Source organism: Etheostoma cragini, chromosome 24 (genome assembly GCF_013103735.1).
Source record: "Etheostoma cragini isolate CJK2018 chromosome 24, CSU_Ecrag_1.0, whole genome shotgun sequence".
NCBI lineage: Eukaryota > Metazoa > Chordata > Actinopteri > Perciformes > Percidae > Etheostoma > Etheostoma cragini.
Genome location: NC_048430.1, coordinates 11,442,315 through 11,457,279, shown reverse-complemented (window position 1 = coordinate 11,457,279; position 14,965 = coordinate 11,442,315). Strand labels below are relative to the sequence as shown.

At 42.9% G+C, this 14,965-nt stretch overlaps 2 protein-coding genes across 4 annotated transcripts in view; both read left to right on the top strand.

The window, feature by feature from the left end:
• LOC117939488 (NGFI-A-binding protein 1-like) overlaps positions 1-284 on the top strand; it is a 20,992-nt gene extending 20,708 nt beyond the window's left edge. For all 3 annotated transcript variants that reach the window (XM_034864895.1, XM_034864897.1, XM_034864896.1), the window contains one exon: positions 20-284. The gene's annotated coding sequence lies outside the window, so the exon portion shown is untranslated. The remainder of the gene's footprint in view (positions 1-19) is intronic.
• A 7,155-nt stretch (positions 285-7,439) lies between these two features.
• On the top strand, positions 7,440-14,960 carry LOC117939702 (glutaminase kidney isoform, mitochondrial-like; the record flags this gene model as incomplete). The annotated part of the gene is made up of 3 exons (XM_034865192.1): positions 7,440-7,861; positions 14,595-14,691; positions 14,919-14,960. Coding segments are annotated over exons 1-3 (393 nt in total), but the record flags the coding sequence as incomplete, so codon positions are not given.
• Between the last annotated feature and the right edge of the window lie 5 nt (positions 14,961-14,965).

Below are 14,965 nucleotides of genomic sequence, written 5' to 3'. Positions count from 1 at the left end.
CCCCCCCCCCCCCCCCCCCCCCCCCCCCCCCCCCCCGATTCATTCTACTCACACTTGACAGTATGCAGTTATTACCCATCAATAGGTACTAAGCAAGCACAGCCACAGTAGAGCCTTAACAACCAATGTTGCCTCATGAATAGCATTTATTTTTCTTTGGGTCTGTCTTTCTGTTTTGACGGTATTCGCCAAAGCATCTAGAGAGCATGTCAAGAAGCCCCTCAGTGTTCTGCGGGTCTTTGTCTGTTGATTAATCGTACCAGTTAGATGTACATGTAATTTAAGAGTGATCTGTTTGTGTACTTTTTATGTCTCCCTGGGTGTTATATGGGTTGCTTTCTTTGCATAGCCTAGTTGCAGGCTGTGGTGCCGGGGGCTGAGTCTTAACTCAAATGTAGATTCAGAGATGAGATAAAAGCAGAAATGTTGCCTTTTTCAGCATCTTGGTAACACTTTGTATGAATACCGGTGTAGCCGATATTTTTTCTTCGAGCTACAGATGTGGCCAATATTTAATCTAAAATTTTCGATTTCAAAATATTTCCAGTGACCAAGTGTTTGTCCCTTAGAAGGCAATGCCACCCACTTTGATAAAGACTGAAATATCTTGAAAAACATTTGATCCAGTTTTATGCTAAAATACACATAAGAACCCAGCAAAAGTACTTCAGAACACATATTGCTCATACTATAGTTCTTAAAATGATTAATGTACGGTATTAGGTAAAAGAAAAATTAACATATTGGACTCTGTAACAATTCAACGCAGTGTGGAGCATTGTTTCATTTAAATCAGGCAAGCTGGATGCAGGATATATGATATGGGCAAAGAAAGGAATTAGAATACTATAAGAAAATCTTTTAAAAACTACTACCAGCAATAGCCAAAGATTTAACATTTAGCTGGTGGCTTATTGTCATTTCCTGCGCCTTCGTCATCCTCCCCAATCTAACTTGGACGTCTACTGTAACTCAAACGGTGTGATAGTACTGTAGAGTTAGGATTCAGCCCCTTCAGCAGGTTAGTTTATCTGCCATACACTTCAGATGGAGAAAAACAGGAGAGGTGGGATAAATCTATCCTTCCTCGCTCTTGTCTTGTGTATATTTATGGAAGGTAATTTAAGAAGAGGATGTATAGGAGCTGTTGTGGAGTAACAGCAGGGGACCTCTGTCATTCGTCTCGGTAGGACGGCTGGGCTGGCATGCCGGAGGCTGAGCTAATGTAATTTAGTAAAACGCTGCTGTTGAAGCGACACCACGCATCCGCAAACAAGGGAGTATTCTAGGAACAGAGACGTGTTTTTCATTTTTTATTTTCGATCCAACAAGCTTTCAGCAGGCCCCGCGGGTCGTCAAATTCCACTCAACCTTCAACTGGAGACCGATTCAGACATTAAGGATTGCAGGTGTGTGGTTTTTCAACAGCAGCAGCGGAAAGCAAAAAACTCCTGTAAATAGTACCGTGATAACAAATCGTACGAGCCTAATCTCTCAACCAGGGTTTTCCTTTGTCAAGTGTAACTTTGCTGTAGATTTTTCGGTGTCAATACAGTGTTTATGTGCGTAGAGCAAAAAAGGAAAAAAAATAAGTGTCGTTGAGGAAAAAACACAACCGCGTGAATGTGTCTGGTAAATTTAAAAAAACACGCTTTACATGATAATGTTGACTAGCCTTAGCTCTTAACAGTGTTTAATCCACCTGTGATGGCCATCAGTGCATATTTCAAAGATGTGTTTTTGCTGTTTAGAGGTAGATACATAGCAAAATAAGTGTCCACTGTGTTTTTCTGTGTTCGCCACACTGTGTACTGTAAATACGTCTGGTTTGGTCCACGATGATTACGATCTCCAGACGAGTTGGTCTAACCCTCCCCCCGTACTCCCTGCGGATAGTTTAGTCTTGGCAGACAAATGCAATATTTATGTAAGTAATAAGTCTTGCATACTATATGGATCCATTATTTTGTTATGTGCTCAGTAACTGTAGGTCTGTCATCAACTTCAGGGTGGGAATTCACCTGCAACTTGGGGAAATGTTTGTGTTGTCTAACTTTTAGTGCCACAGGGCACTGGGTTTGTATTCCAAGACATTGTGCTAGCGAGGATTTGACGTTGATCTAGTTTTGCTAGCTGGTGTATTCCTCGAGAAAAAAGTCCAATGTGGTTCGTGGGACAAAATGTCCTCAGCCGGGTTGGCTCAAACACTGGCATTGTTAGCGTAAGCGTGACAGTTGTACGATTTTTCAGAGAATAGCGCATGTCTGACCTGCCGGTCTCACTGATACCGATCTCCTCACTGTTTATTGTAAAATGTGATAGATTAGGCTTCACCTAGTTATGCACCTGTTTTTTTAAACACTAATATATTTTATTTGTTATACAGCACATAAACATTAAACTTTATTTTTTTGAACTCTATTGTGTGGTGCGTTCTGTGATCAATGGCCTGGTCCTGGCTGTGCTTAGGCACACACACACATCACACTCCAGCAAAGACTCTGGAAGGGGCCTTTGAGCAAGGCAGGGAAGCCGCGGCATTTCCATGTCTCCACGACCGTTCACATACAGGGTAGTTCCGGTGCCGCTGGAGATTCAATCCCATGTCCCTCGCTTTCTTTGACTTCACTTTGAGCTCCGGTGGCATCCAGGAAACATTAACCGGAACACCTGGGTAACGTCGCACGCTGGAAATGATTTGAGGAAAATTTGAATTGTGCATCAAGTTAGACCTGCTGGGTTCTTTCAGGGACTCTTTACAAAGAATATGTTGAGGGTATTCCCTCTCTAACTGGGACGGATTGACAAGGGAGTCCACACTGAGATACACTGGTAAGAGATAATGAGGTTCATGTATCAGCTAATTTAAATAGCTTGTTAACTTTATTTAATATTGCATATGGAGTATTATTTTGCGGGGTGCCAATTTTTCCACCGAAACAAGTTCCTTCCCAAGATTATTTTTTCAGAGCCGCCCAAAACGGTTGGTTTGAGAAATTCTTCAATCTCGGAATTCTGTGCGGACTAGCCAGGCCTTCCTTCGCAGTGCTGTGGAGATAGGTCTGGCGATGCGAGACTAGGCTTTTTTTTTTCCAGCAAGGAAGAAATATGTGTGAATGCAGGGTGGAGCTGAAAAAGATCAAAAAGTGCTCTGTGATCCAAGCGCAGAAAGGTAAAAAGAGAGACCGTGGTGGGACGTAAGTGGCTTCTGTCTGTCTTCTTCTACTTGTCTTTTCTTTTCTTTTTCTTTTTCGTACTGAGATGAATCCCTGCGCGGGCCCATTTGCATCAGCGTCACATCAACACATTGTGAAACTGGATGATGACTCACTCTGACGCAGGTCCTTTTCACATACTTCCCATCATCATCCTCTCTCTCTCTCTCTCCACTCCCTCCATCCCTCTCTCCACCTCCCTTCACACACACACACACACAGATTTTTTGCTTGCCGCTCACAGTGGCAGCCCTGCTCCGCGCTGAAAAGCGGCCACCCCTCCCCTCCCCTCCCCTCCTCTTCCCTGTCCTCCTCCAGTGCAAGTCACTGATGATGATCATGGTGATGTGTTGCTGTGGCAACGGCTGGAGGTGGGCGGCTCCACGGGCGGTGGGCGGAAGCCAGCCGCTAAGCAGCGTGGGAGGGATCTGCCGAACGCACCCATCACCCTCGGTTTGAGAAAAAAAAAAAGGAGGGGGCAGGAAGCTGAAGCTGCTTTTGAGAAGGTGTGGGTGTTGGTGAATTATCGCCTCTCCTCCCTGCAGCTTTGTTAGGGATCGCCTTGTTTGCCTCCCTTCCTTCCCTTTTCGTTCTCCGGCTTACTGCCGCATGCCGTGAAAAAATGTCTTTTCAGCTTAGAATGAAACTTTGAGAGCTGCTGTTAATTTGGGGTGGGGGGGGGGGGGGATAAAAGTGGCGGTTTTCACAGCTGTGTTTTTTTATCAAACCAAAGGTCTCTTAAGACAGGACTCAGAGAAAAGAAAAAAAGAAAAAACATCTGAACACAAAAGGTCTAGACTGGAGATAAGGATCAGGGCCGAGCCATTCCAATGACATTACAACCTACAGCTTTTTTTTATCCCTCATGTTGTCCTCATGTTGTCCTCATGTTGTCCTATATCAATGTTCTTTTTAGTTCCCCAAAATAACATGATTGATTCCACCCAACACTCTTTGCCAAGTATAAATCTCTACTTTCATTAATTTTGGGGCGTCTTATTCAATTTAATAACATTTGAAAATCATTGGTGGTTTTAAAAGTTGACATATTCCAGTCTGGGATTATCCATTAGCATACTTTCCTTTAATTTTAGTCTAATTAATTCCTAATTTCTGCTTTTCTCACTCAAACATTAGGTATAATTTCCTATAAATGAGGTTTATTCATATATCCAAAAATAAGTGTAAAACTAAAGTTAATGAGTTAGTGTTACGTAGTGTTGAAAACGTCAAAAAAAATGACGAACATTGAAAAAAAGTCTTGAAAAAAGGGACAAAAACGTAAGAAAAAGTCAAAAACATTATTACAGTACACTATTTTTGGGGCACTTTCAGCTTTTATTTTGAAAAGACAGCAAAAGACATAAAAGTGGACCTCTTGACGCTGCTTGACGGATTAATGATTTTAATGTTATTCATTTCTTTTTCTTTTTTTTTGGGGTAGTGCGGGGGAGTGGGAAAAAGTTGACTAAAATGTAAAATATTTTTATTGAATCATAAATAAAGAGATGGAAAGATAAGACATGAAAGACATGCAGCAAAGGACCACAGGTAGGAGTTGAACCTTTGCCCTCTGCAGAGAGGACTAACCCTCTCCACATGGGCGATGGGCGATTTTTCTGGGGTTTTGGGGGTTAATTTGTGTCTCTGGTGGTCCACATGCATTCATACTTGGAAAAAACAAACATCCATGCTGTTCTGAGTGAGATCCGGTTTCTGAATGTCCTCTGTCTTCAGTCTCCGGGTCAGCTGTTCAACATCTGCACGGCTTTCTACGTCACTAGAGACGAGGTGGCTAACCGTAGCATGCTAGCTCGTTCTAGTGGACCATAATCTCCAAACTTCTGTCCTTGTTCTGCAGGTATTCCATCTGTGGCCCTGGTCTAGAAGAAGTCTCCCAGCTAATCATGCCTTGGACTGACCAAAGCTGGAGGAAGAGTTATCTAGCTGATGGGATCTTAGAGAGCTACTGAGCATGTGCAGCTCCCAACAAAGATAGTATAGAAGAGAGATGTCTCACTCTGGAGCTAAAACAGAGACCTACCAACGTTCGTCTATCATCCAGTCATACAGTGAGTCGTAATGGAAAAAAGAACATGAAGACAAACCAACAGAAACTACTATAAGGTTAGATTCCCTCTGAGGATGTTCAAACACTGGTTTCAGTATTGGAAACATGATAACAAAACATGCATAACATATTAAGAAACAAAGCCTCTACCATTGCACTACATTTATTTTCATATTGAAATCATAATCTCGGACTATGCTTCCTGATTCATCCCTCGCTAGCTATTATTGCTTATTTCCTGTAAATTCTTAAAGTGTATACTTAACATAATTTTCATATTTCTTAGCAAAAACCAGGCTGATGATCAATTTTCAGCACATTCAACAACTGTAAAACAGTGATTTCCTTCTTCTCCATCCATCCGTCTTCTACCGCTTATCCGGTATCGGGTGGCGATTTCCTTCTTCTTCTTTTTTTAAATGAAAATGTCTGTTCCTGTAAAAGAGCCTACGTGGAAATGTTGTTGGAATCCCCCTTTAATTCTTGACCTGATTCCATGGAAATTGGAGTTTTTGTCACTGCCTGAGCGTTGAGTCCAAACTCATGAACGGGTAATGTTCCAATAAAGGCATTCTTTATTAGTCAGTGAAAATGAAATCTAACTTTATTAAAGAAGGATAAAAAAAAAAGTCTGATTAAAAAGTCGGGAGCATACTTAGCAAAATACTTTCCAATGAGTAATATCTAATGTAGGTCATTATTTTGAACGGCGTGTCATGCTCCACCTACAATAAAGGCTGCAAAAGATAAAAAATGAACATGAAAATGCTGGCCTACATTGGCCTATTCAAGCTTTTCATCACTATAATTATTATTATCATTATTATTACTATTATTGGGCCACACAAAAGGAATTTGACCTGACCCTTTATAAATTTAAAGGAGCATACATTCCATGAGACCCAGGACTAGGGCCTGGCCTCGGGACCCCCCCAGTCGGAGCTGGTTCGTGTGGCTCGGGGAAAGGGAAGTTTGGGGTCCGGATGATGGATGGATGGATATGTATCATAATAATATTGTGTGCACAGTGGTTTTCCAGACATATTTCCAGAGAGGAAAACAAAGCTGTGTGCAGTGAAACAGTCCCGGCGGACCACTGCCAGTTGGTTCAGGGGCCGGGGTTATTTTAGTAACCTGTCATTAGTCCTTTACAGCCGGGAGAGGGTGCTGTATCTGGTTTTTATTTCAGACAGATTCTGCTGAGGAAGCTACAGTCTGAGTGTGTGCAGTACCAGAGTAAGTCACATGGTGTCAGCCCAAGACAAGACTCTCAAAACATACCTGGCGTCTGTGCTGCTCAGTGGGATTCACATGACATGATCTCTCTTAAAGTGCCTGTATTATGCCTTCTGGTTGTTTTCCTTTTCTTTTATTGGGTTATACATCCTTTTTGTGCATGTTATAGGTTTACAAAGTCCTTATCTGTCAGGGCCCTCATACTCTGCTCCTGACTGGCTAGTAGTCCTTACTTAGGTACTGTCGGGGCCCTCATACTCTGCTTCTGACTGGCTAGTAGTCCTTACCTAAGTACTGTTAGTGCACGCCCTCATACTCTGCTCCTGACTGGCTAGTAGTCCTTACTTAGGTACTGTCGGGGCCCTCATACTCTGCTTCTGACTGGCTAGTAGTCCTTACCTAAGTACTGTTAGTGCACGCTCTCATACTCTGCTTCTGACTGGCTAGTAGTCCTTACCTAGGTACAGCCAGGGCCCTCAAACTCTGCTTCTGACTGGCTAGTAGTCCTTATCTAGCATAAGATTAAACTTTTGGGGATTTTTTTTAAAGGGGGATTTCACTATAATAACCCCTAAAAAATTGTCTATTTCAGTCAATCATTGCACTTTTCTGCATTTTCCATCCACTGTAATAATGTTTTGGTACTTAATTAGATCTGTCACATTCTTTATGTTTCCTCTTTAATGTCTCCTGTAAACTATCATTAAGAGGGAGACTGTACTTAAAAAAACGTTAAGAAGGTATGTTTATATTCATAATCACTATAAAATTTGGAAACTCATAGAGATTATTGATCTAAAACAATCAAAACAGTAAGCAAGACAGTTTTAATGATTGACAACCCACTTGGCCAATCAGGTGGAAATTTGTGTTGTCATGCTCCAATCAAAACCTCTGTTGCGTGAATGGTAGGTTGTAATCCGCTGGGTGGCTCATTCTGTTGTTGAGTCACCGGGAACCGAACCGACCGTTACTCGGCTGAGATAAGCCGACGCTCTCGTTTGAAACTGCGCCCGTACTCCTCCAGATTTCTTCTCCCGGTCTTACATTTGTTACATCCAGATATTCTTCTCACCGGGTTTGAAATGTTACATTTTCGGTCAACGGTAGCGCTTAAGGAGTTATTTCAAACGCAGCTGAAGCGTCCATTGACAGGTAGAGTTGGTGTCAAAGCGATACCTGCGACCGCCGCTTGCTTCAGCACCCGGAGTTTGGATGGGAGGTCGCCGGGCGTACGGAGTGCATTTCCCCCGCAGCCCTTCACCAGAAGACACGGCGTTAGAGGCTTTTGCTCCAAGAGTGACAGCCACAATGAAGCCGCAAAGGACTCGACTGAGAAGTGAGTAGCGTTAACCCGGTCTGTTGGCAGATGGTAGCCACTAGCTCCACGGTACGCCAAACTAAATAGGAAAAACTGCCAATTTACTGGCGCGTTTATCGTTGGCGGAAGCCTGTGGTGAAACCCGGGAACCATTCCTTATATGTTTTTTTTTATTGAAATACTTTTATATTTACATACAGAATAGATGCCGAATTAAAGAATATCTTCTAACATTACCTTATAAACATGTTTTACTATGAGTTGTAACGTTACGTCTTACATTCACGAGCTATGGCCTATTTTCAGTAGTAGTTACATTGTTGTTCCGCAAGGGCATCACGCAGGGGCTAGCTCTGATGCTGTTTGAATGACAACCAAGCCAGACAGCTAAGTAGCCTACTACAGTGTGGGCTCGCCAGGCGAGATTGACTAACTCTAATAAATTAAAAAAACAACTCTCGAGGCTATTGCTTTTAAAAGTAAGGCACGTGATGAAACGTGTGTGCAGGAAAAAGGTCAAATGGAAGCGTCTGGTTTGCAGCCAGCCAGAAATCGTGACCAGAAGCTGCAGCTTTCATCTACAGATCCATCTATGCCAATGCATAAACCAGCCACCAGCTTCTCTTGTCTTTTTGAAAATGATATAAATTTATATAACTACAACAAATATGTGTCTGTTTAACCTAATGCACCATGCTGACAGACTAAGCCTCATCCAAATGTCTATTGAAGGTCAGTCCTCAATGAACCCCAGGGATGCATTTATCTAATTTCTTTCCAATTTTATTTATAGTATCCAATCATAATAAGACACTTTACAGATAGAAGAGGTCTAGACCACACTCTATAATTTACAAGGACCCAACAGTTCTGGTAATTCCCCATAAGAGCAAGCATTTAGTGTGACAGTGATGAGGAAAAACTCCCTTTTAGGAAGAAACCCGGGACAGAACCCAGGCTCCTGGGACAGGACCCAGGCTCCTGTTAGGCGGTTGGGGGGTGCGGGAAAACATTTCTTTTCTATTCAGTGTTTCAGTAAGCTGCGATTCCAAGCTCAGACCTTGATTTGTGTCATTCCACGTCCAGTTATTGTGGGGTCAGAGTTATTTAAAGTGCCCCTTAGTGGTCAATTTGAATGAGACTTGTAGTGGGTGTAAGGTCATTGTGTAGACATTTCCTGGAAGTTTTGTGTTAATTGGACAAACATTTAGTCATTTATAGCCTGATTGGCGCTACATCACTTGCAGTTTGTCTGCATTTATAGCGCCCCCTGGTGTTCAATTTGAATGGAACTTTCAGGGCGTGGTTCAGGTACTTATGAAGACATATCCTGAGACATCTGCGATGATTGGACCATGAATACGTGATTTACAGTAAAATGTGCGTAATGCCACACACCGAGCTTGTGCTCGTAGCGCCCCCTAGTGGTGTATATATCTAAAACTGTCTGGGTATATCTGGGGCACTCATAGTATATCGGCATATCACATTTTTAAATCGCCAAAAATATTTGTATTGATATTGGCTTTACAAAACCTTTTGGTCCATGCTCTACTTTATTAGGTCTTAAAGCTGTGGTCAGTGTAAGAAAACCCTGGTTGGCAGGCGGTTATTCATTCTGACTTCCATACCAGCGTGGGTGTCTACTCTCCAGAGAGAGTTATGGAAATCAGATGCCTCATTGCCCTCGCAGGCCCACGCTGTCCCATTTGTTTCTATTCACGGACAATTTGCTTAAGCTGTGGGCCACGTCTAGGCGGTCCCTCTGCCCGGCTGCCTGGGTGTCCAGCAACATCTTGTTTCCCCTGGAGGCTAATTTCCCTTTGAGTGAGGCCTGGTTAGTGTTTGAGGAATCATCGACAGGCAGCTTTTAGATTTGGTGGCACCTAATGATCCTAATGATCACATCAGGAGTGAAAACGCTATTTTGCACATTTATTTTGTCTTGTGTTCTGAATAGAGTTGGGTACAGCTTACGTTAAGCCCTGAAAAGTGTGACTGTATTTCCCTGTAGAGGACTCCAACACCGGAACGTAACCGTCTTTATGGTAACAGTCTGCGGCTGCCGTTGTCATTCACTTGAAACTCGCCAGCCTTGGGGTGCATTTGAAGTCATTGTAAAATACCCTTTCCCCACCTGGTGCTTGCTTTTGTCGTTCACCAGCAATTTACTGGTGAACGCCGGGGAACATCAAAACATGTTAAAGTTCTGATAAATAAAATGTATAAGAATACAAACTTAAGATATGAAACTCCTTTGAACATAACACAAATGGGAAAAAAATAAAATCAGTGTTGGCAACAGGGACGTTGTAGAGCGCCCTCTGGTGGACAGACTCTGCAACACCAACACTAACAGGGACGTTGTAGAGCGTCCTCTGGTGGACAGACTATGCAACACCAACACTAACAGGGACGTTGTAGAGCGTCCTCTGGTGGACAGACTATGCAACTCCATCACTAACAGGGACGTTGTAGAGCGTCCTCTGGTGGACAGACTATGCAACTCCATCACTAACAGGGACGTTGTAGAGCGTCCTCTGGTGGACAGACTCTGCAACTCCATCACTAACAGGGACGTTGTAGAGCGTCCTCTGGTGGACAGAGTGTGCAACTCCATCACTAACAGGGACGTTGTAGAGCGTCCTCTGGTGGACAGACTGTGCAACTCCAACACTAACAGGGACGTTGTAGAGCGTCCTCTGGTGGACAGACTCTGCAACACCATCACTAACAAGGACGTTGTAGAGCGTCCTCTGGTGGACAGACTGTGCAACTCCATCACTGACAGGGACGTTGTAGAGCGTCCTCTGGTGGACAGACTGTGCAACAACTGTTACATTTTAACGTTACAGTGGTTAGCGTATAAAACTAATGAACTTCTGCTGGGGGTCACCACTCATGAATGGATTATGGACTGCAACATCACTCAACCAACTTAAAATGAATCAGAAGCTTTATAAATGATTAGAAGTCATTTATCAAGCAACAATGCCATATGTTCTCTGATGTGGACAAAAGGGCAAATAAGTAATAATATAAAAAATGTTTATTTCACATAGCAGCTTTTTACAGACAGTCACAAAGTGCTTGCCTTTGTAAAAATACAGTACAGAACATGAGCAAGCAGAAAATACATAAAATAAAATATTGAAAATCAACCTAAAGTTACAAACCGAGTTTAGATGCCAGAGTCTTTTGGATAAAGATGAGAAATTCAAACCAAAAGTCACTTTTTTTGGTGGGCATTTGGCACTATATTGTGACATTTTATACACTTGATTAGTAAATGAGTAATCAAAAAAATAAAGGGACTGAAAGATGAACTCTTATTCACCCAACAGTCCATTTGGGTCAACATGACATGGAGAAATCTTTTGAATTGAAGCCCCAGGGGGCCCCAGGGGGCCTCAGGTGGCATTCAGGCTCCACTCCAGTCTGGTTCTGAGCATCCTGAGGTTGTGTTCTGTCTAATGAGGGGTTAAAACAAAAAAGCAGCTTATCCCACCTACATCATTTTTCCACGTTTTTTTTGCACCAAAGCCTGGGTGCTGGCGTGCTGCCCGGCAGTTGTCAGGGCCTCCAGGAGCACATGAGTCAGTCGCACAGATGGATTTGTGCAGCGCCGCCTCTCCCGCCGCTGCCGCTTTAACGTCTGCCTCCGCCCTCCCAGCCAAGCTGTCATGACATCTGCGAGGCAGCAAAACCAGCAACGTCCATTGGGTGGAACACTTAAGGCACATGTGCCTTAAGTGTGTCCGTCAGTGGAGGGGAACGTTTCGACATCGTTATCCACACTATTAACACGCTAGCGTCCTGACATTGGATTGGAAGTTCCTCCAGTGTGGAAAACAGATCAAATATTCCACATCTTAGTCAACTTTTCAATGACATGCATAAGAAATAAACCAATTCCCACTTACTACTTCACCTTCTTTTTACACAATTCAAGCCAGCAAGCGTCAGCCTGTCAACATTCACATAGCAGTTTCTTCACAAATTGCATTCTCTAGCTTGAAACTTAATTTAGGGATGCAAATCTGCCAATTATTTTCTCTATAAATCTTTTTTTTCTTCATGTGACCAAATCTGGAGAAAAGATGGAATTCAGATAGGATGCAGGTTTAAGGAGTCTCCCCCTGCTGGAGATCAGATATAGAATGCAGGTTTAACTCTTGTGTTGTCCAAAAATCAACACTTTTGTTGAGGCTTTTTATCAACAACAAAAAAGTTCTTATGTTTTTGTCCCTTTTTTTCCCTCCAACATTTATTTTTCAATGTTTTTCACAAGTAACACTAACTTATTAACTTTAGTTTTACCGTTATTTGTGGAATTTATGGTCAATGAACCTCATTCATAGGAAATTATACCTAATTTGTAAGTAGAAAAGCAGAAATTATTAATTATTATTTAAAATTACAGGAAAGTATGTAGATGGATAATCACAGAATGGAATATGTCAACTTTTACTCACTTTTATAATCCTCTAACTGCTGATACAGTGTGAAACGTGCACATAATAATTAATTCACTCGTCTAATAATGTGATTTTCATTTTCCCAGTCATAATCCCAGTTTTGCAATCATAAATGTCTCTTTGTCTTGTTAGTTTGTCGTCTTGACATCAGCCACGGTTTATGCCAGTTTTCATATTTCCTAAATTGTATGTCATTTCAGTGAATAATAATAATAATTTGTACATGTCTGTACTGTAAATGCCATTTTCACTGTTACTAATTCAGTATTATTCCCTCTGCACACTCTCTCCCTCTTGTTGATCTGCTTGCTATGCATTTGTAAGTATGTTTCTATTTCATTTATTTTTGTCATATTTTATTCAAGTTTTATTGCTTCTCTTTTAATCTGTCTTCCAGTAGAAGTAGCGGTTTTCCGCAAAAAGCCGACATCCCCCTTTTTTTTTTAACCTTGAAATGGCGCCACTTCCTCCCAGCGGCTGCGCTTGAATCCCCTCTACCTCACCTCCTCCTCATCCCTTTCTCCCTTTGAGACACACACACACACACACACACACACACACACACACACAGACACACTGATGTGGATTCCTTCCTTGCCAGCAGACCACGGCAACAAGCACCAAAAGCGTTGCAGGTTCTTAAAGGACGCTGCAACGCGCTTATCGCATGAGAATAATCTTTCTTAATAATCTTTTTAATAACAATGCTGCGTTCCACACACGAGTTGGAAAGTCGGGAATTTAGATTTCCTGCTTGGCAGGAGCTCGTCACAAGTCCTTAAGGTCAGAATTTAAGAGACGTAGCGTCATTTTCAGCATTCGATGACACAACAACATCCATAAGTAAGGCAATATTAGTGAATTAATTACCTCTCTATATATCTGTTTCCTGGCCAGAAAATTGGAACGCAGCTTGGCTGTAATTAAAATCTTCGGACCTTCTGACTCTTGAGTGGAACTGTCATTAGTGATAACGACGTCTAAATGACAGGGCGACCACTCAGCCTCAGTGTTTCCTCTGCGTTATTCTGCCGCAGCGATCTGGAAGGGATGGAGAGGTTGTCGGTGGGTTTGAAACCCATTCGTTCTGACATTCTCTAAAAAAAAGAGAAATGGTTTGGGTCTTGAGGAAAGTCCCTCATTTGAGGTTATTTGTTGTTTCCTGATCGCTCGCTGCTGCTTAATAAATCCAAAGGAAACCCTGTTCCAATGCTGAGTCGGGGTTGGGGTCCAAACTCTTTAAAGGTGCCCTGCCACACAAAATCGTGAACTGCTACCTCCTCTGTCAGCACTAACCACTGGGAAGTAATAAGAGGAGAAATCCGGCCAATCACAACAGCTGGTCAGTCTGATGTCCTGTTGCCTGAGCTCATTAATATTCATGAGCTCGCCCAGTTGCACTGGGTAAAGGCTGCTGATAGCCAAGCTCTCATTGGCTGCCTGTTAGCCCATCAGAGTCGAGCAGCTTAGCTGGTTGAATGTTAATGACAACTGGCCTGAATGGAGTTGAGTCTTCCCGCAGGCTTTCTATACCACGCTAGAATGGCTTGACACAAGGTAACCAAGGTAACCAAGTCACCGAGGCCATGGTAGAACTCCAGACATTACCACAAAGTCATGAAATACGTGCGGCATGGCACCTTTAAAGCTTAATACCTCTGGTTGGCAGCTGCAAGGAGACACCTGCGAACTAAAGCTTTCCCTTTTGTCTTTAGACATCCTCTCCCAGCACCAGTGTCCCATGATACATTCTTGGACAGAGTACACACACACACACACACACACACATACACACACAAGCCCGGGCACAATAGGAATTGTAGCGGAGCCTGCTGTGAGCCGGTCGCCCCGTCTGCCTCCTGACCCGCTACTAACCTTCCTCCCAGAGACGACCCCATTCACTTGTTCCATGGACGTTTCAAAAATTGACTCGGAGCTCGTGGTCAGTCTACCTCGGATGGTTTAGACGTCGTGGCTGATAATCACAATCCTTATAGAGAAAATGGGGAATTTTTACATCCCAACACACTGAAAAGAGCTCTGCTTTTTGAAATCTACCCAGCCCATAATGGAAAATCTTTCAATCAAGTCTTATATTGAACTAAGGTCAATTATTACTCTCTGCTTCTCCTTGCAGTCAAAAGCCCCCCGCCCATCCCTCTGCTTCAGTTCCCCTTTCCATGTTCCCACCACTGCAGGGCCTCGAGTTATGTGTCTCACATTTCTGTCTTGTGTGTTTTTTTTTTGTGTATTTATTTCCATATTTCCTGCAGGAGAAGGAAGGCAGGCATCCTGCCCAGCCTGGAGGACCTGCTCTTCTACACCATCGCAGAGGGCCAGGAAAAAATCCCAGCGCACAAATTCACAACGGTAACAATATAACATTCTGAATAAATGGGGAAAATCCCCAAAAACATGATAGGGGCTCTTTAACAGCAGTGAATTGTTTTTTTTATCTGGTTGAATTATGAGCAGGATAACTCCTCTTGTTAGGCCGTACAGGAGCCTCCTGCTCACAGCTTATAGATTTATTGATTTTCTGCCAGGCTGTCTTAATCCCTTGTCTCCCCCCCCACCCCCCACTCCTCTCTGTGCAGGCTCTCAAAGCCACGGGGCTACGTACGGGAGACCCTCGGCTGAAAGA